This window comes from Etheostoma spectabile, chromosome 13, assembly GCF_008692095.1.
Source record: "Etheostoma spectabile isolate EspeVRDwgs_2016 chromosome 13, UIUC_Espe_1.0, whole genome shotgun sequence".
Taxonomy (NCBI): Eukaryota; Metazoa; Chordata; class Actinopteri; order Perciformes; family Percidae; genus Etheostoma; species Etheostoma spectabile.
Genome location: NC_045745.1, coordinates 18,887,576 through 18,909,278, shown reverse-complemented (window position 1 = coordinate 18,909,278; position 21,703 = coordinate 18,887,576). Strand labels below are relative to the sequence as shown.

Genomic DNA, 21,703 nt, shown 5'->3' with positions numbered 1-21,703 from the left:
CATTTAATAATTGGGATGGCCAGCATTTATTTTAGGACAGTTTAAATTGTATATCGGGATAGTTTGGGAGGGTGATGAAAAAAAGTTAGAGACCTGCACATTTTTTTAAACATCATAGCTATATCTTTTTTTATATTTTTATTTGCCTGCTTGGCTGCTAAAGGCACACTTTATGTAATATTTGTTTGACTTCATTTCTATACTAAAAAAACAAACATATAGTTGTAATTAATGAAAAGAAAGATTTTTTTTTTTTTTTTTGGTCATAATGACCTTCAGGATCCTGCGGTCTTGGTTTTGTTAGTAGTTTGTGTCATAAAAGCTTAATAGAGCAAACTCAAGAAATGCTTTTATACCCATGAGGGACATGTCTTAACAAGCGCTACTTTTTATCAAGATGATCTTGCACAAATTCCAAGCTGGCTGAACGGTGTTCAACATAATATTGGCTTACATTAATCAGAGGTTTTAGAAACTATCTGATGGCTTTTCAAACATTTGTTGGCTTAAATTAAATAATGGTTAGCTGTCAGAGAGTCAGCCAGTCATTGACTAACTCCGCACAAGATGCAAAAGTGTTGGTTGACTCCTCCCCCCCCCATGTCTTCCTCCTGTGCCCAAAGACATGCATAGATGTAGGCCAGCCAGCTCCCACCCTGACAGTATAATTGTAAAGAGGATTTGAGTTCTCTGAACTGGTCTAATCTTTGCCACTAACCAGATTTGAGCAAAGGTAAGTGGCTCGTCTCCTTAGCTAGAGTTGGCCATCAAAGAGGCAGAGAGGAATGTGTCCTGACAGGTTGGGAATAGAAAGGGACCAGAGGTGAGTGATGAGTGCTGGCCCGTGTGTTTTGTACCACAACAAAGTGAAAGGTAAAAAGCTGACTTTGAAGAAAAAAAGGCCTTGACCTTTTCACAGGAAAAAAGCAGTCTTCAGAAACCTAGTACAAACTGACTCAACAAATGTTGAAAAAGCCAACGGTTTAAGTCACTGGCCTTTCTACACTTTGTATCTCTTGTCTCTTGCTTGAGTCTTATGTAAGCTTCAGTTTGACTTTTTCCACCCTGTCATGCTCCACTGAGTGGAAGTTTACTGTGTTCTGCATTAAAGGCCATGTGTGCACGCAGCTGCAGCTGCGGCCTCCCAGATGTAGACCAGCAAAGCAGCAGTAACATTTTATGGTGCTGAGTTCACAGAGCTGCACAGAATGAAGTGCACAAAATTATCTGTTGAAAGTTAAACTGTGATAGTGGTAAATTTGGTGATACACGACAGTATACTGCGTGTAATGTTTACTGTACACTATATTAATACATATTGTGATTTTGATTATCAAGTAGGCCTTTTTAATGGTGCCACAATCTATTTGTTTGTGTATATATGAATATATTATACAATTTACTTACTCCAGTCTTCACTCTGTCAGCTCTGAAAAATGTACACTAAATTCTATATTTTACCAAATATTAGTTGTGCTTTATTTGGTTAACATTGGAGATAGCTTGTAATTTACTGTGATGCAATGTTCGAAGTGAGGTTGGAAAGGATTGTTCCTGGCCAGCAGGGAAGTACTGCCTCCGGACCAGAGGCTTTTTGCAGGGGAGGAACCAAAAGTCTCTGTAACTCATATAACATGGAGGTGAAGTTCCTGAATACGTAAACAGGCTAACTGGGAAACTTTCTGCAGACAAAAGGGCTTTACGATGCAATACAGCACAATGCAAGAATGTTTCATTAAACATTCTTATTTTTACAGACTGTTTTTCTTCTGCCAACACACCACATTGTTGCAATTTATGTCTCTGTAAACAATGAATTTGTTGAACAAACTGTAATGATTCAAGGTCTTTCTAATTAACCTTAAGCACTTTTTTATACTTAATTGTTTTTAGCTTTATTAGCCAACATGTGCCAGTATGTGTGATAAGCCATAATATCAGCCATTTTAAACTACTTGTATTAAGTACTTGTAATTACAAAAAACAAAGGATATTCCTATTTCACTGGTGGTTTAATACAATCATAACAAAGCACATAATTTACGTTAATAGAAGGTAGTGGCGTGCGTGTTAGGACCACGCTAGGTACATTTCCTGCTACAGATAACCGCATGTTTCCTCACCCTGTGTGTGTGAATCCGTCAAACAAAATCCAGGTCTGAGGCTTCATGTGAAACTGGATATTCTGCACAGACTGTTACGGGCTGATTGCAAGCAGGTCGGCTGGAACCTGTGGCCTCAGTGATTGATTAACCTCTGTGTTGGAACTATGGGTAGACTCTTATCTGTGTTCACAGATGGGTGTGAACTAATCTGGGCCCAGTTTGAACAAGCTAACACTGTGATTGGCTCATTTGAATGTTCAATGGATTATTTTCTCAATGTTCAGTCAATAATTTTTTTAATATAAAACTGGTGGCACATGGTTTAGGATATAATTACTTTATTTCTTTTGTCAGTTGTATATCTGCATTTCAATTATGCTAATTTTGCATTTAAGATTTCTTTGTTGTAAGCAATTAACCCAAGTGTTGAACCTGTGCCCATAATGACTGTTTTCTCTGCCCCCTCTTCTCTCTTCATTTCTCTCACTTCATTTTCATTTTCTTCTATATTCTTATTTTCTCAATGATTTTTGTCTCTGCTTTCTCTATTCTCTCTATTTCCTTCATCACACTTTCCTCTCTCCCACCTCTTTCCCCTTTCTCTGCTTCTCTCTTCAGTCCAGCAAGGAAGATAAACTGTCAAGTCGTATTCAGAGCATGCTGGGCAATTACGACGAGATGAAAGAGCCGATTGGTGACACACTTCCTAAGCTTGGCGGTAAACCTTCTAACAGCTCCTCGTCCTCTGAGGAAAAATCGGGTCCACCTTTATTTGGCGGGGACCAGCGCGGCGTCGGTAGCGGTGGCAGCAGCCAGAGCAGCAAGTGGACTCCTGTTGGCCCTGCAGCAGGTGGATCTTCATCCCAGTCCCAGAAACGCTCTGGACTCCAGGGCGGGCACAGTAGCCAGAGAGGCAGTGGCAGTAGTGGCAGCAGCAGCAGTAGCCAAAGACACGGAGGGGAGGTGCGGGAAAAGAAGTCGAGTAAACACAGCGGAGGGTCAGAGCACTCAAAGTCACACACATCTAGTCCAGCCAAGGGCTCTCTGAGTTCCTCTGGCAGCAACAGCCACTTGCGGAGCTCCTTGTCTGCCGAGCAGCATCACAGCAAGGAACGCTACCGTTCCAAGTCCCCACGAGACAGGGAGGCCAACTGGGACTCTCCCTCACGGGTTCACACCACCTTCCCCACTGGACAGCACTCGAGTCAGGCCTTTCCCCCGTCTCTCATGTCCAAACCCGGCTCCATGCTGCAGAAGCCCACAGCGTATGTGCGGCCTATGGACGGCCAGGAAACTGCAGAACCCAAGAGCTCACAAGCAGAAAGCTATAGTGGACAGTCACACAGCAGCACCATGGGAGAGATGAAGTCTAACAGCAAGGCCTCACTTTCCAAACTCAAGATCCCCTCACAACCTGTAGAGGTAAGGCTTATCCACTGGCTTTCTATTAAGGGGACGTACTGTGTGTTTATGTAGCACTTGAGATATAAATCTATAGTAGCAGAAGTTGCATGTAGAATATATATAGACTTAGATTGGCAGCACAGTGTTAATGTTTTGAGCACATATTCATTATGATGTAATAATAGAAAAGATTACCTTGCAGCATGGTAACACTTGGTCTGTTTGAACTCTGTCTCATAAAATCCCTATTGAATGACTCATGCTATTCAAAATGCAAGCAGCCTCTCACCTGCTGGACTGCCATCATGTTGTTTATTGACACATGTTAAACTACATGCTTCTGTCTTTAGGGATCAGGTGACGCCAACTGTGTCGATGAGATTTTGAAGGTACGTATATAATTGGCTAAAAAAGACCATTATCAAGCGAACAATTTGTCACGAGGCCTGTTGCTTGAGTCAGTTCAAGACCATTGCGCATTACTAACACCAACTCATTTTCTCTTTTTTCCCCTTGTGTTTTTTCTTTCTCTCAGGAAATGACTCAGTTGTGGCCCCCTCCGCTGACAGCCATCCACACCCCCTGCAAAACTGAGCCCTCCAAGTTTCCATTCCCCACAAAGGTCTGTCCCTGTTTTTACTGTTTGATTCATATTATTTTGTGTCATAATGAATTAATAAGGCTAAAATGATTTGTGTACGTTGGCCAAAAGACCTTGCATAGCACATGCAACCAATTCAGAGAAACATTTCTTGACTGCCTAATTGAAACTATAAAGTGATGTGACCAGTGACCAGTTAATCAGTCAAATGAACACCAAAACTGACTGAGAAGTGCTTGAACCTCCATAGTGCTTGTATGTAGATATAAACAGCCACAAACTCAAGGACAAAAAAAATCATTTAGAATAGATTATTTTTCATTAAATCATTGATTGTTATCAGATTTGACACACACATTTTATGGCTTCCTGAAAATGATTCAGAATGGCTTTTTTTGTTTACCTCAGGAGCCTCACCCTTTTCCAAGTGGACACAGTAAGTATCACACGTATTTCTGATTCAAACAATAGATTTACAAAAAATAATGTACTGTATTTATATATTTTTTTATACGTATGTTTATATATACATATTGCTCATTCATTTTGTGTGTTTTTAGAGCGAGGTAGTTCTTCCAAGAGCTCCAGCAGCCACCAGTCCAAAGCTTGCGATGAGCAGCCCACGTAAGTGCTTCATACTTTCCTCCCTTTATCTTTTTTCATCACAACCCCATGTTTGTAAAGTTCCTAGTATTGATCCAGACAACAAAGAATAAAATAAAACAAATAGTTCTGATAAGGTAAAAAGCTTTAAGGAACCAGACATGCATAGATGTCTTCAGTAAGTTATGTAGACATAGCCAGCAATCTCAAACTGCAGCAATTACACTGCTGTAGTAAAATACAAAGATTTAATTCAGGCTCATTCCTGTATTTCAGTATGTTGGAAGATGACCTGAAGCTCAGCAGCAGTGAGGACAGTGATGCTGAACAGGATTCTGCAAAGAACGCCTCAAGGAACACATCTGCAAGGTAGCAGAAAGCATAGTAAAATTACTTTTGTGAAATTTTAGTGGTAGAGTTTTAGTTGCGACTGCGTCAGGTAGATGTTGACTCCAGCTAAAGTTGAGGTCACAGTGGTTTTGTATTGGCTTGCATTATAGTTCAAGGTGTTTGACTTTCTTGTTATTTCTGTCATTTTGTATCTTGTGTTCCCTTATGGATGGTGCAATCCAAAAGCATCACAGCGGATGGCCTCAGGAATTAAAATAAATTGTTACCTCAGTGGCACAGTCAAGTAAAGGATTATATTTGCAGGATTTCTGGGTTGCATTATATTTACATGATTTGTTTTTGGTCATTGACTATTAACTGAATAAACAGCTGATGTTGGGTGTTTTTAAAACCTAAACAATGGGGAATTGTTAAAGAAAAAAACCATATTAAGTTCGGAATTATTGCTTTTTTGTTTGTTCAGAAAGCCACATTAGAATCTGACAGTACAGCTTTTGGATCAATCTGGTCCTTGTTGCTGCAGTAAGTGGTTGGTTAGGGTGTCTGTGCAGAGTGGTGTGGGACCTCGGGATAGCATCAATCACAGCTGAAAAATGTGCAAATTAAAATTCAAGTATGAAGACCAGCTATATGTAGAGGTTAAGAATAATCCTCAGCTATAAGTGTTGCTGTCTATTGTCGAGAGATAAGCAGCGTATTGAACACTATCAATCTTCACATGGAGCAAAGATGTGTCCATGAAATTGAAGACAAGATTTTAAACACAGAACACGATGGGAGTGTTTGCATGCATCCTCCATTCTGTAAAAAATAACTGAAAGTGTGCTGCATACCTTTTGCACACAATATAAGGCTGTTTGACTCTTTTTTTTTAACAACAGCAATAACAGTGAAGTAGCGGACCAATCGAGGGATGACTCAAGCAGCCACAGCGGCTCAGAGAGCAGCTCAGGCTCCGACAGCGAGAGCGAAAGCAGCACGACAGACAGCGAAGCCAATGATCAGCCGCGGCCCGCCTCTCCAGAGGTAATGACTTCCCAGTTACTTTGTACAAAGTTATAGTGCAATTTAGGTGATTATGATTTGGTACTTAATCAACCATTATTTTCAATTGCACTAACTGTACCTTGCTTTGTCCACCCTTTTTTTTGGTTGTAATAGTTACAAGACAGTCATTGTATTTTCTTCTGGCCACAATACCATCTTTTTATTATTTTATTTTAATGTTTGTCAAGGTTTCATAATAATTTTCATTAACTAACACATTCATACAACTGTGTGCTCTGCTTCCCCTTCAGCCTGAACAACCCATGGCCAACAAGTGGCAGCTGGACAACTGGTTCAAGAAGGCCAAGCAGTTCTCCCCAGCCTCTCCAGTGGACAATAATATTCCAACCAAGTGCAAGAAGGAGGGCAGAGATAACGGCTCAGGACGTGGCTATAGTAGTCAGGGAGGGAGTTCAAAAGACTCAGCGGCACCGACCCCAAGCAGGGACCTACGGGCAGCACAGAAGGGGGCAGAGGGTGGCCGTGGCCGGCAAAAATCCCCCGCCCAGAGTGAGGGTGGCACAAATCCGCGAAGGATTGTGGGTAAAAAACAGCCTAAAAAGTCTGAGAAGCCCCCAGTTGTGGAGGAGCCCAAGGGAGGTCTGAGGGTGGAGAGTGAGCCAGCTCCAGAGATACCTCCTCATCGGCCCAAAGCTGCTACCAAGGGTTCCCGCAAACCAAGCATCAAAAAAGAACCGAAGTCCTCGCCGAGGCCCACCGCAGCTGCTGTCACCACTACTGCAGATAAACGCAAAGCCAAGGCACCCACCAAGCCTTCCCAGAAATCTCGTGAGTTTGTCGATACAGACTCTTCATCGTCAGACTCTGAGGGGAATGACAGCATCCCGTCATCGTCGCAGACACCCAAGTACACGGAGAGTATCAGGACCCCTGTGTGTGTGTTTTCGCCAATGGAAGAAAAAGAGTTGTTGTCTCCACTCAGTGACCCTGAGGAGCGCTACCCTGCAAGGCAACCTCAGCAGCAAGTGTTACTAGTGAAGATAGGTTAGTCGAAGCTGCTTATAAGGCGAAGAAGTCTTATAATATAACACAAATTCTGTATTCTGTGCAATTGTTTTACACTTGTCTAGCTGGAGTGCACACTCCTGAAAAGGTTCTTTTCTCTGGACAAAGTAACCCGTACCCTTCCCTTTCCTTCCCATTTCCTATAGATCTCAGCTTGCTGTCTAGGATCCCAGGGCGGCCCTACAAGGAGCCTGTAGAGATAAAAGTGGAGAGGGACGACTCTCAAGATAGAGACAGCAAAGACTTCAGCAAACAGAACTCTGAGAAGAGCTCTAGTAAGGCAAAGAGGAAACACAAGGTATACGACTTGATAAAGAAAATTCCTGTCTGTGTTCTCTGCTGTGATCTTTAAATTTATTTCCCACTTTAAGAAGAGTAAAAGAATAGTGGCCGGTGCCTACTACAAGACTTAAGCCCTGATTTTTCCAGATTTTTTCCAGTTGGGTGACCCCCCACCATACAGGTTTCCATCAAAGCAACAAAAAAAAAGCCTTTCTGACGATTGACAGTTGATACAATTTTGGTTGAGATCCAGATCTTGAATTTCTGCCATTAGACGATTATGCATTTAAAAAAAAGTCATAGCTGTGAAACTACCAGACAAAGAGACTTACAATCTAAGTGATATGAGTTGGGAAACCATTAAAGGTTGGTGGAAGGTTGTACTGTACCTTTTGTAAGAAATCAAGTTCTAAGTTACACATTTCTTTGTCTTCAAAGCACTTTCTTCTGTGGCATTTACACACAAACACTAATAAATTCTTTAATGTGTTTCTGCAATCTTTGTATGTTTTAGAATGATGAAGAAGGCACCAAGCCAGAGAGCAAGCGATGCAAGCTAGAAGAGAAGTCCCTATCTAATCATAAAAACAGCAGTAAAGAGTGGGTATTCTTCTTTTTCCTTCTGATTATCATTTACAGTAAAACCTTCTGCGCACCGGGAACACTCGGAGAGACATTAGTACTTGATGTCTTTACGGGCTAAAAAAAGCTTTCCAGATTTATTTTTCTTTATTCTTACAATTTTAAGAACCCCTCTCAACTCTAATGAGCCCCATAAAATTAAAGTATAAAGGCTCAGTATCATGGCTTGTTTGTTACATTGCGGCCTTCAAAGCTGCACTTTTAACCTTTATTATAAGGACATCTCTGCTATAATCCTAATGTGGATCTTGAAAGTTAATATTTATTCTTTTGAGTGTTAATATTTTATGACATGAGTACAGTACTGTAACAAAGCTTGTCCGTTTAAATAATAAATAAAAGATGTGTTGAAATGATGATTCATGTCCCACCAGGTCTAAGAGGTCTTTGGAGAAGAAAGAGGAGCCTGTCCCCTCTCCTTCCATATCAGGTCTTCAGCGGACGCCCAAGGCAGAGCATCCGAGTCGAAAGAGGACAGTCAGCCAGTCCTCCACCTCTTTGTCCAGCGGGACAGGAAGTGGAAAGGAGGGAAGCCACAGTACCAAGGGCAACTCCACCTCCAAACACAGAAAAGGAGAGGACAAGGGACGCAGCACACGCGATGGCAAGGTGAGTGTGCGTTACCTTCTCGCTGGGCATTTGCTGTTGGTGTGAGTACCTGGCAAGCATTTTGGACAGTGGGACGTGCAAGTGCTGTCTTTCATCATGTTTGTCAACTGTGCAGTGTTTCCCCTGGGTAACTTAAATTACTAAGCACGCATGAAAAACGAAACAAAAAACATGTTTCTGTGGGATTAAAGGAGTTCTTAATGGTTGAGAACATAACTTCTATATGGTCTATATATTGTATATGTCTAATAACTATAGAACCAGAAATCTTTATACTTTTAGACACCCTCAAGCTCACCCTTTTCTCAATTTGTTTTCCCTTTACTTCAAACACCAGGCCCCTTTTTCCTGTAACTTTATTTCCCCTTGCTTGCTGTCTCTGCAGGAGAAATCCTCAAAGGGCTGCGATAACCAGCTGGCTGTGCTTCCACTCTCGACGGACGGCTCCAAGTCTCAAAGATCCAAGCTGGTGTTTGAGGACAGGTAAGAGGAGCTCTTTCCACTATGGATAACCCCTCTGCAGGGTATGCAGGAAGAACTGCTGTGGGGATCTAGGGTTGCCTTTGATGCATTAAGCTGCAGGAGGTTGGGGAGGTCATGAATAGATGTGCCTGCATGCAGGAGAGATGATGTAAATTTCCATTTTAAAAGGCTCTCTGTTGGGAATCTGTGTCCTTTGCATACAGAGGTAAAGAAATATGGTCTTGCCTTTTATTGTTGTCTGTTGTTTAAAGCTTTGATTTAATGAAAGCAAAAGGATATTGTTGTTGTTGTTGTTATGATGTTTAGTTTCCAGGTCTGTGCTAAGCGTGAATGTATGCAGAAACTGAGCCATTACAGTGTTGGGGCTTTTTTTTAATGGTTCAAAGAAGTAATGAAATTAGTTTGACCTGTTAAAATTTTGTTTCAGGGTCCATTCGGCAGATCACTACTTACAAGAGGCCAAGAAACTTAAACACAATGCAGATGCACTGGTAAGAGTGGCACCCAAATGCCTATGTACATACGTAATCGAGATGCTAAAGTGTCAGTTGCTGCATGCAAAGCAGTGAGGGGAGAGGGTTGTTGTTTAACAAGGTCTAGACCTTTTAATGTAAAACAACATCCTGTTGAGGTTTTGCATCGAGATTAATGATAGATGGAGGAACACATTTTGAGTTTTTAATATATTTCATTTTATTGCTGACATTTATGTGATTGTATTGTATTTATTGTATTGACTGGGACATTTACCTCAGACACAACGTTTTCAAAGCCCTTTTTTTCTCTGTGCTCTCACAGTATTTGAGCATAATGTCCAAAAAGCAAAAAAACGGGTCGCTGAAAGATGAGCAGGTGACTATATTTAACTGCAGATCTGGTATCAGTTACTTACCTGAGGATAATGAGATACCTGTCTCAGCTGCATGGCATTTCCACCCAAAATCCTTGAACCTGTATTGTGTTGCTGCTGTTATGAATTCTGTAATTTAAATACAAAACAGAAAATAACTTCTACATAAAGACAAACACACACACACTATTGAGGAGAACTAAGCAATTACATTTCTTTGTGTTCTCTTAAAAGATATTTGACGTTATATCCATTAAGTATGCAATTTTCAATTTATTTATAATGTGCCTGGATTACAATGTATTAGCCCTATTATGCTATACATTCAATCCAGAGGCCAACACAACATAATTGAGCTGTTGTTATTTAACTTAAAGAGGTTATGTATTCCACACCAAATCGTGTACAAACCATGTCAGTTATATAACGTGGCCATGCAAAAAACCATGTCAAATTTCAAAGTCATGTAAACAGGCTTTAGTCATGCACTGCTGAGGCAGTTTCAGAAAGAAATGCAATATTGGACTGGTACATGCTCATTAACTTGGGATGCACCGCTAACAGAAAATGTAATTTTTGTTGTGTCCCTGTTCACTCTTTTGCAGTTGGACCGTTTTGAGAAGGCAGTTTACTACCTAGACGCTGTGGTATCTTTCATTGAATGTGGTAATGCTCTGGAGAAGAGTGCCCAAGAGGCAAAGTCTCCCTTCCCCATGTATGCTGAAACCGTGGAGCTTATCAAGTAAGGACACATAAATACCTTTTTTATTATTGTCACAATTTAAAGGGGAACTCCACAGATTGCACACATCAAAGTCTGTTTACCGGTCTTAGATAGTACTACTGGATATGTGAATGAGCGTATAACCTTGGAGTGTAGAGTTAGAAAGAAGTGATGACACACCCAAATATCCAAATGACCTGTCTGTGGTCGATTTGCATTGTGGGCAATGTAGGTAAAAGGTTTGTGACAAGGAAGAAGGTTTTTATTATTTTATTTTTATTATTAAACTGCCATTGTGAGTCCATGTTATAGAAGTGCTCAATCAGTGTTCATAGTACTCTTTTAAACAAAAGTCAGTGTATTAAATGCATATGCAATGTTCTATAATGACTTAACAGTTGGTTCTTCTAGAAATTAAACATTTGTTGTGTCTTTGTGTTTAGATACACTATGAAGTTAAAAAGCTACCTGGCCCCAGATGCTACTTCAGCAGACAAGAGGCTAGCTGTGCTTTGGTAAGTATGCTGACTGACATCCAGCTATGGATTTCATGTTTAAGATGTGTCATCCTGTCCTTAGCCATCAACTGAAAGTACTCAAAATCCTTGCTCTTTGATTGAATGAGAGTGGTGTATTTAAGGAGTCCACCTGTTTCTGGTCTTTGCAAGTTTAAGATCAATATTTCTTTTTCCAGCCTGCGATGCCAGTCTCTCCTCTACCTGCGGTTATTCAAGCTGAGGAAAGACAGTGCACTAAAATACTCCAAAACTCTCACGGAACACTTAAAGGTACTTTTAAAGATGAAATCTACGTTTACTTGGTAAACCTTCAGAACCAAAGGAACAACATAAAATTTCCAGGGATGTCATTTTCTTTCTTTCTGTGAATGCGTAACCTGCTGTCTACATAATGTTCTTCCCTTGACTTTGTTTGACAGAATTCTCTGAGTAACACCCAGGCTCCCTCTCCTGGAATGGGAAAGTAAGTCATGTCCCCCTTTGCTGTACGTAAAATTGCTGTACGTAATTTTGAAGGAGACAGCTATTTCCCGCACACGTGTTAAATGTTGAGAGAAAGTACTGCAAACAAGTTTATTTTCACAACGGTTAAAGGTTCAATTTTGTTTTACAGATAGTTAAGATACAGTGGTGCTCATAAGTTTAGGAACCCACGCTAAAGTTGACTAAAAAGAGGAATAAAAAAATCATCTTTTGTAAATTGATCTTAAGGCCTTAATTTAAAAAAATAAAAATCATTGTGAATGAATAATGTATTGTAAATAAATAAATGTTTTCCTTAAAATACAGGGGGGCATAAGTATACACCCCCCTATGTTAAATTCTCATAGAGGCAGATATTTTATTTTTTAAAGGTCAGTTGTTTCATGGATCCAGGAAACTATGTGTCCTGATAAAGTTCCCTTGGCCTATGGAATTAAAATAACCCCACATCATCAACTGAAATAAAACCATGCCAATCTCTAGGTATGGTGAACCCTAACCCTTCACCATACATACAGATTGGCATGGTTTTATTTCAGTTAGCTTTATAGCTGGTTTGATTTGCATTGAGAGATGATCTTATGGAATGTTCCCCAGGCCTATCTTTATGTATGGTGAAGGGTATGTGATCATGTGGGGGGGCTATTTTAATTCCAAAGGTCAAGGGAATTTATCAGGATGCATAGTATCCTGATCCATGAAATAACTGGCCTTTAAAAATACAAATCTGCCTGCCTCTATGGGAATTTAACATAGGGTAGTAGTATAGTGTCTATACTCATGCCCCCTGTATTTTAAGGAAGAACAATTATTTATACATGATACATTATTCATTCACAAAGAAAATGTGTGTGCTTAAAGGTTGGATCTTTCCACATTTTTTAATTAAGGCATTAAGATCATTTTCCAAAAGATTTTTTATTTTATTTCTCTTTTCAGTCATATTTAGCATGGGTTCATAAACTTATGAGCAGCACTGTAACTATTGTTCTTTTATTATATTATTCTTATTCTTATTATTCTTCTTATATATATTTTTTTGTATTTTTTTGTTGAAAGCAGTACCTTTGCCACTGTTGCTGTAATTTCACCTGTTTTAACATCTTGTTGTAAAAAAGAGTTTGAAGCTCTTGAGTCATACCGGGTAGCAATTACGTAACTACTGCTATCAAGCATGATAACCCTAACTGTGGTGTTTGTTAAGCCATCTAAAAATAACTTGCCATAGACCAAACTGTTTCCATACCAGTTCCAGCACTTTCAATACCATGTCTGCTTGTTTCTGTTTCCTAACGCAGCAAGGCAGCGGGTATGCCCTCGCCTGTGTCTCCGAAACTGTCACCTGGCACGGCCGTCGGCTACTCGGCAGTCGTCAGCAGCAGCAGCAGCGCCAGCTCTTCTGTGACCATACCTCAGCGTATCCACCAGATGGCTGCCAGCTATGTTCAGGTCACCTCCAACTTCCTGTACGCCACCGAGGTCTGGGACCAGGCGGAGCAACTATCCAAGGAGCAGAAAGGTAAACTACCTTTTAAACAGACCGTGTTTTGGGACAAATCAATACATCATTGTAATAATGGCAGCAATGAAAAGGGGAAATTCCCTACACATGACAATACAGCAAAGTAAAGTTATCTGCATTAAAACACCAGGGTCTCATTTAAAATGCTCTAATATTATAGCATTGTTGTTGCATAAAAGTCTTGAGTTGAAGTCTTTTAAGCCTTTGTTGCTGAGATGTGTTGCAACTTTTCTCCATTATTCATTGAACCGAGTAGTTGATCTTCAGGAAATTGGTAGCAATTTTGTAAGTCAATTGTTTAAGTCATTTATTAAACAAATATATGCCGGTTTCAGCTTCTCAAATGTCAGTATTTGTAAACATTTAATTGAAATGTAATATCTATGTTTTCAACTTTGGTCATAACAAGGTATTTTAAAACATCGGTGGGAAATTGTTTTTTCATCATTTTCTGACAATTTAAAGAAGAATAAATAATACTAAAAATACACATGATCTTGCTTGTCACACCTTGAACTTTTCGGTGGCCTTTGAACTGACCCTGACTCCTCTCGCTGTGTCTTGGTTCTTCCAGACTTCTTCTTGGAGTTGGACAAGGTGATGGGTCCTCTGATCTTCAACACCAGCAGCATGACAGAACTGGTGCGTTACACACGGCAGGGCCTCCACTGGCTGCGTCTGGACGCAAAGCTTATTCCCTAGCGAGGACTGGTTCGCTGCATGCTGCTTCCACACAGACACACATGCACCTCAGCCTCTTGTGTTCAGCAACATGTGCTCAAAGACACACAGGCATGCCCTCTCAGACAGACACCTATACAATGATGTACTGTATGCACACACAAACAGTCCACCTCTGGTCCTCCATGCGTGCAAACACACATACACACACACACACATACACACACAAAATATGAACTTTTCAGACATATCTCCAACACTGTGTCCATTTTCTACACCAGCTTGCCAAAAACACTGAGCAATCTAGAGCATCTCACACCGTCAACAGCAGCACACAGGGAGAAGCATCGAAACTGCAGCACAGGAACAAAAAGAGCTTATCGCCATGCTTCATATATCAGCATTCTTACAATCTTTGAAGGCCATGTTTTTATCTCTTTGGCATGGAAGCACTGGGTGAATAATTTCTTACGAAAACGCTTAACAATGGGGTATGGTTTTTAGGCTACTTTGGCTTTTAACTTTTTATTTTACTTTCTTTCACCAAAGTACCTCCCATAAACACCAAAGGTGCTTTAAAATGAAGGTTTCTCTTTATCATTTTTGTGCCTTGTATGTGAGCGACAGGAAAACAAACAGCCACCACTCATATCTTATAAACTGATTTATTTTCCCTCTTTTTCTTGGTATTGTTGTTACAACTCATTTTATGCATTTTGCAGTTAACGGAAGCTGCTAACATTTATGTTTTTTATTGCAGTCTTTCAGTTAACACATTTTAGAGCAAAGATGGCATTAGCTACAAATTAAGCTTCATTACACCATCTTGATTTATCTTTCCTCAGAGTCTCTAGGCGCTAACACTTAATCATAGAGCATACCCACACGATTTAAGGACGGACTGTAGGAATAGCCACTGTGCACATCAGATTCTGACACACACATATTTATAAATGTTCTCTTTATCGATCAATGTATTTATTTTTAACAGTGTCATTTTCCGAAATCATTAACTACTTTTAGTTGTGCTAGAAAATTGAATGTTGGTCAGTTTGTTTAAACCACTGTGGTCTGGTTTGATGCAAGGAGCAGCATGGCCTCCAGGGGCCGCTAGCGGGGGCTTTTAGTCTCCTGGCCTTAATACAATTGATCATGTTAAGGTTCTCTCTAAGAGATTTGCTGTCTTTGAAGCTCCATAGTATGAGTCTCTTCCTATGAAGTGTTTTTACACTTGTAGCCAAATTGTTTGAGAAATGTGCTTGAGGAAGTCACTTCCAGACAGTGCTAATGTTTTTTTGATCCCCTTGTTTGCTCAGAGTGTATTTTTCTAAGGAACAGCAGGGAGTGTCTCAAGTATTGAAGATCATTTCCACATGCAGTTATTTACATTGCAGTTTATAAAGACTGGGCCTGAATTGACCACTAATTTGGCACAACAAAAGCTAATTCATCCGGAAGGAACGATTATGAGAGGCAAACTTATCAGTGTTGCATTTATAGAACAAAGAGTTTTAAATCTATCATTATATATTTCAAAAAGAAGAAGTATAACGGCCAAAATAGATTTTATTTATATAGCAAGCAGTTGTTTTTTTCTTCCTCTGGCCAAACAGAAGTATAACTTTTCAAATGCATTCTTTTAAAACAGGGTTGAACCAAGGGTTATTAGATGCAAAGTATTTCTATATGTAATTTTTCCTATTTAAATTTTAATCCCACTTGTGTTACAAGACGGTAGATAAGAAACATGTCAACTAGTTGTTAGGCTGGGTAAAAATGACAGAGTAATAGTGACTTTTGAATGAAGACGTTAATATTACACCCATGATTTCATGATTTCACTTGACATTTGGGCGTTTGGTATTGGCCAATGACATAGACTGTCTTTGTTTGTTTTTGTTCTAGGCCCACTCCTCACTAAAACATGCTGGAAATATGAATGCCTGGGTCAAATAGTATTCATGAGAACTTTCATTGGGTTGTTTTGGTTGATGGTAGATGTGTTTGGACAAGAGGAAAGTGACAAAGTTTCAGACCTATAACAGTCTAACTTTCTGGCACTTTTCTTCCATTTTCAAACATTAATTTGGTGCATTGACACTTCATCTTACACCTTTTTCATCTCAAGACAAAACACATCTTAAGAAAATTACTATTTGGCTCAGGTTTAACTTTTTTATTTGGACGTTTTGTATTTTCTTTCCTTCACTGGCTCCCTAACCTTTTATTGTAGGAGGGGATACTGTTATTTCTTCTGGCACTTGAAAAAGAGAAAGCCAGAGGAGGTATTATTTTAATCTATGCAGGATTTTTACAACAACAAAAAAAGAATCCGTTTCTGTGAAAGAACTTTCATGTTTTGGCTTGGGATTTCATTTTTTTCCCACTTGTTTTTTTTCCCGCCTCAGTGAGAAACCTGTTGAACTCAAGTGTCCAATGCCTTTAGCTTTTGCAATTTTGTGTACTGGTTTAGTATATGTGTGTATATAGATCTGTTTTTATAACCAAACACCGATGGCTTGAGCCATTTTGTACTTAAAGCTGGAGGCCACTTTTCTCATAGGAATTCCTCTGTGGGTTTTGCCAGCCCAGTTAATGTCTTCATACACTGGTACACTTTGTAAGTACAGGTCTGCGCCTTGTGTTCCCTACACTATCTTGTCGTCAAATGTGCAAAATTTAGCATTAGAGTAATTTTTAACAGTTTGCTACTCACACTTATTTATTTTTCTGCCCCTTTGCTTAGTATTTTTTCTATTTTGCCATTTTAAGAAGTACCATTTTATGAAATAGGAAGATGTAAATGTATTTGGGTTGTTCATGATGAGATTTCCTTGTAAGTAGTAATTAATATTAATTCTAACTTGAATGAATCCAGGGTAAGATGATTTTTTTTTTTTTTTTTTTTGACATTCAGTAGGAAGATGTTAACACTTGCATGTTTCTATTTAAATACAAATGTATAAATTGTAAATATAACATTTCTTTAAGGGTGAATTTCTACTACAGGTTGACATTTTTATTGAAATTAAAAAATGCTGTAAATACATTTGTGAGATACTTTATGCACACTTTTTGTGTTATCTTCTTCCAAGCTGTTACAGAGTACATCCTAGTCTCTTAACACTGTATATCAAATTGATTATTCGGTCCTTTTTTTTTCTTCTTTTTTTCTTATTTTTAAACAGTGTATGTATACTTTGTCTTCTGCTTCACTGTCTCCCAGTATCATGGTCGCCACATAATCATTAATGTCTCTAGATCCAATATTTTGTCTTCTCTGTATTTGATATGGAGGTGTGTACTTTTCATGAAATGTATATTGTTCATCTCATGGGATGGATGGATGGATGGATGGATGGATGGATGGATGGTTGGTGTGTACAGTCTGTTTTCTCCTCACGAGAGATGTATTTACTATGTGTCCCTTTTGAAGAATTGGTCCAACATGTCTTTTGAAACAAAGGTATTTCTCTACAGGTCAAAACAGTTGTAGCAGTTTATACAGTATGTTGTATAACACCTTTTTTGCTAAAAAGTCGTCTCTAAAGTGAGACCAGCAGCATACACTATGTACAATAGTCAAAGTTGGATTAGTTTTAAGAAAACTGATGATAGAGAAACTATATATGATGGAGGCAATATGATTAAAGGTACTCATTGAGTTTGATCTTCAAACTTAGGTTATGTAATTTAAAAGCATTCTTGTGAAGTGAGTATTAATTGTGACTAATGAGAGTCTGTCCTGAATATTCTTTGTATTTTGCCGTATTGAGAATAAAATATATATGGATATGTTTAATGGAGTGAGATTATTTAGTTTTAGAGAAAACCAAACGACTTTAAAAAAATATGATCTTAAAAATCGTCGTGTGTGTGTGTGTGTGTGTGTGTGTGTGTGTGTGTGTGTGTGTGTGTGTGTGTGTGTGTGTGTGTGTGTGTGTGTGTGTGTGTGTGTGTGTGTGTGTGTGTGTGTGTGTGTGTGTGTGTGTGTGTGTGGGTGTTGTGTGGTGTGTGTGTGTGTGTGTGTGTTGTGTGTGTGTGTGTGTGTTGTGTGTGTGTTGTGTGTGTGTGTGTGTGGTGTGTGTGTGTTGTGTGTGTATCATAATATATGTATATGTTATATGCATATATATGTATATGTATATGCATATATAGTTATGTAAGAATTATGTATATGTAATGCATATATATGTATTGTATATAGATAGTATGTATATATGTAATGTATATAGTATGTATATTATGTGTGTGTGTGTGTGGTGTGTATGTATGTATGTATATATATAATATATATTATACTAGATCTATATATATATATATATATATATATATATATATATATATATGACACACAACAAAAGTATTATTTACATTCAGTGTTACTCAGCAAAACCCACTGTGTGCATGCTCATGTGGTCATAAGTAGTCCCAGTGACCAGAAACTAATTATTTATCCAATGAAAAAAGATTATTTTTGGAGTGCAACTGGAAATGTTCTAACACTTTTCATAATGTATAATACATTATTATATAAAAAGATACCTGTATATCTGAATTGAACAGATAAGTATGACCTGCTGTGATATAAACGCCATTGACAGTAAGGGCCACGAGTTGCAATATGGATATGAGAAAGTAGCAACACCCCAAATGTATAAATACTCATTACATGTAAAAAGACTTGCATTCAAAATGTTTCATTTTATGTACAAAAGTGTTAGCTATAACATATGCTTACAGTATCAAAAGTAAAACGAAAAGTCAAAAGTTTGTTAAAAAAAGGATTATCATTAGTGAAGCACTATTTTTTGGGAGTATTTTATGTTGCAGTTGGTTGAGGTGGAGCTAATTTTAGTGTACATACTGTTGTACAGATAAACTGGTGTAGGATAAAATGCTGAGCCCTGTAGAAAGGCATTTTCTATGGCTCCCCGCCCCGCATCCACAGCTATTCATTTTAGCATTTTGTGGGCCCCTACACATGTGGGTCTGGGTACTCAGTCCCCCAGTCTGACAACCCTGCAGTTAAACATTGCAATGCATTGCGGTTCATAAACTCATAGCTTTTGTTTAGAAAAATGTCATTCCCCGATGTAAGTCGAGTGCAGATTTGAGTTGCGCATGCGTCACTTTGCGACAAGTAGCATACAAGATGCTAACGAAAGACTTCTGTAATGTCAATACAGTAAAAATGGACCTACTTAACAAAGTTTGTTCACTGCTGGCTACAAGCTAGCAATCAAACACAACAAAGGCTGTCAGTGGAACGGCGTTTTGAGCTAACGTTAGCAATCATTTCACAAATTTCAGTATGACATGTTATGTCGTAAACCGTTTAAATCTGAGCATGTGCGACTCAAATTTGCACTTGACTCACATCGGGCAGAGACAATATCAACTTCTGCAAAGCAAGTACAGCAGTTAAATGCAACAAAAAGTATAACATTCCCCTCTGAGATGTGGAAAGTGGCATAAAATGGAAATACACAAATTAAGTATTTAAGTAAATCTACTTAGTTACATAAGTACTGCTTACTGGGGTGTACTAACAGCAGAGTGGACAAACTGTAATTTCCCCCTGGGGATCAATAAAGTATAAATTACTATTATCAGAGGATTCTCAATAGTCAATCACTGTGATTATTGCTGTTAATGGTTATGATTGTAATAGTATCACACTGCAACAAAAACAATATGAACAGGGACTAGGGTGAGTTTGTAAGGGAAATCATTTTGTTAAAGTCTTTACTGTAATATGTTGAAATGTTTCCTGGGTAATAATCTAGGATGTAAGCAAGGGAGGAAAGGAAAAGCTTGAAAACAGCTACTAGTTGCAAAAAACAAAAAACGTTCACCCATATGGTAGATGGCTTTGGACTCCCTGAGTCATTGCACTCTATCCTTTGACAATTTGTGGTAATTTTATTTTAAAAAAAGAAGGTATTACTACTACTAAAGGTATAACTATTTAACAATGATTCTCTACAAATTAAATCTGATTTTGTGTATTGTATGTATCATGCATGTAATTGGAACACAATGGGACCCTACCCTCAAAATAACAGATATAAAATGTATATGTAATATTAACATAAAAGCACCGAGCAGCAATAATAACAACAAACAATGCGTGCTGAATAAGAAATATTACTGGTGACCTATAGAAGATGTTCATATTGTGTTCTACTGTATCCTGAGCCATCCAGATAATGTAGCTTTAGTTGTTTACTTTAAGAAATAGATGGTGCTTAGTTAATCCTTATGTGCATGAACAAATACAAAGGTATTCAAAGTAGTTTATGTAGCTTTGCATTGCAGAGCCTCTTAGAAATGATTAGCTCCTTTCAATCCACAATGTGCTGCCCTGAGAACATTAACTCTTATGTGGACTGATGTTTTTCCCCCAATTTGTCTTATCATTTTGTTTTGTTTTTCTCTTGTCAGTTTTTACTAATCTTGTATTTGAAAGATTACCATTTTCATTGCCAGCTTGAATATTTTATTTAATAATAATAATAATAATAATAATAATAATAATAATAATAATAATACATTTTATTTAAAGGCGCCTTTCTCTGCACTCAAGGACGCCGCACAGGGTATTCATCTAATAAAAACAGCAAAACAAATACTATACATAATAAAACAGCAAGATAAATACTATACAGCAAAACAAATACTATATAACATTTGTTAACCCATTCCCATGCACTACATGCTTTTTTCATTGAGTTCAGTAAATATGCAATACAAATGTCAATGGCCAGTTTTGGCGTCTGCCTCTTTCCAGTGAACTGAACAAAAAACCCCAATAAATTCCCGTTTTCACTGTTCTCCCGTTAACACGGACTGACCAATAGGATGTCGTGTATTCCTTAAAGTGCCCGCCTCTTGCCGCATCTGATTGGTCGACATAGTCCTTTCTATTACCGTTCATCCGCTTCTCCCTCTGCAGGGAGTAAGGTAAGCTAACCGCGAGCGAAGGAAAAAGGAAAGCTCATTACCGGGTGCGGCGATGCACTTTAGCCAACTACCTAAAAGTGCGTAAGTTATTGTATTGCTTTTAACCGTCATTCACTAGAGAAGAGGAAACACATCCGAGAGAAACAAGGACTACGAGTTAAAAACAGCGAAGTCCCCGGCAATCAACAGGTACGTGAAGGGGACTTTAGTAGCAGCAGGTGCATCTAGTTTCACTGTGGCTGTTCAGTTTCGGTTGTCAACTGTCAATCGTGTTGCTTACCATTTCTAGTAAAAAATAGCTTTATGAAAATATGTGATATTGAACCCCTTTTTATATGTGCAGTTTTAAAAAGTTGTAATGCGTGTCTGGGGTAAAATTAACGTCATTCTAATGAGCTACAAGAGCTCTGTTCAGTTCTGTTCAGAGCAAACGTTGATGGCAAATAATCCTTGTTAGTGTTCGTAGTGGTTGGTTGTATTGTATTTTAACGTGGTATTGGTGTTGCTACTGAACGTTGTGAGATATAATGATCTGACCTAATAGGTATATTGTAAGTATTGTATCTTTATTTGTTATTTTTGATTAAAATTATTGTTATCGCCCATTTTAAATGTATATTCTCGTTTTGGAAAACTTCTAGGGCTGTATAGTTTGGCTTTCGTATCTGGATTTTTTTTTTTTTTCCAGTTAAGATGTTCAGTTTATAATGGATTACATGTTAGTAAAGCTGAAATGTTCTGTTTCCACCATACACACATATATATATATATATATATATATATATATATATATATATATATATATA

At 38.5% G+C, this 21,703-nt stretch overlaps 2 protein-coding genes across 12 annotated transcripts in view; both read left to right on the top strand.

The window, feature by feature from the left end:
* Positions 1-17,733, top strand: part of aff4 (AF4/FMR2 family, member 4) — a 35,230-nt gene extending 17,497 nt beyond the window's left edge. For 5 of the 11 annotated variants that reach the window (XM_032533366.1, XM_032533362.1, XM_032533363.1 and 2 more), the window contains 20 exons: positions 2,724-3,527; positions 3,860-3,898; positions 4,045-4,131; positions 4,519-4,546; positions 4,671-4,734; positions 4,990-5,082; positions 5,946-6,090; positions 6,363-7,116; positions 7,284-7,435; positions 7,934-8,019; positions 8,436-8,670; positions 9,056-9,153; positions 9,581-9,644; positions 9,952-10,005; positions 10,609-10,745; positions 11,171-11,242; positions 11,422-11,515; positions 11,665-11,708; positions 13,027-13,247; positions 13,825-17,733. In XM_032533366.1, coding sequence (XP_032389257.1) covers positions 2,763-3,527; positions 3,860-3,898; positions 4,045-4,131; positions 4,519-4,546; positions 4,671-4,734; positions 4,990-5,082; positions 5,946-6,090; positions 6,363-7,116; positions 7,284-7,435; positions 7,934-8,019; positions 8,436-8,670; positions 9,056-9,153; positions 9,581-9,644; positions 9,952-10,005; positions 10,609-10,745; positions 11,171-11,242; positions 11,422-11,515; positions 11,665-11,708; positions 13,027-13,247; positions 13,825-13,952 — 3,360 coding nt within the window. In that variant the 5' untranslated portion in view covers positions 2,724-2,762 and the 3' untranslated portion in view covers positions 13,953-17,733. The remainder of the gene's footprint in view (positions 1-2,723; positions 3,528-3,859; positions 3,899-4,044; positions 4,132-4,518; positions 4,547-4,670; positions 4,735-4,989; positions 5,083-5,945; positions 6,091-6,362; positions 7,117-7,283; positions 7,436-7,933; positions 8,020-8,435; positions 8,671-9,055; positions 9,154-9,580; positions 9,645-9,951; positions 10,006-10,608; positions 10,746-11,170; positions 11,243-11,421; positions 11,516-11,664; positions 11,709-13,026; positions 13,248-13,824) is intronic. The other 6 variants (XM_032533364.1, XM_032533369.1, XM_032533361.1 and 3 more) reach the window with 4 other exon arrangements.
* A 3,147-nt stretch (positions 17,734-20,880) lies between these two features.
* shroom1 (shroom family member 1) overlaps positions 20,881-21,703 on the top strand; it is a 37,808-nt gene continuing 36,985 nt past the window's right edge. The window contains exon 1 of the mRNA XM_032533347.1: positions 20,881-21,086. The gene's annotated coding sequence lies outside the window, so the exon portion shown is untranslated. The remainder of the gene's footprint in view (positions 21,087-21,703) is intronic.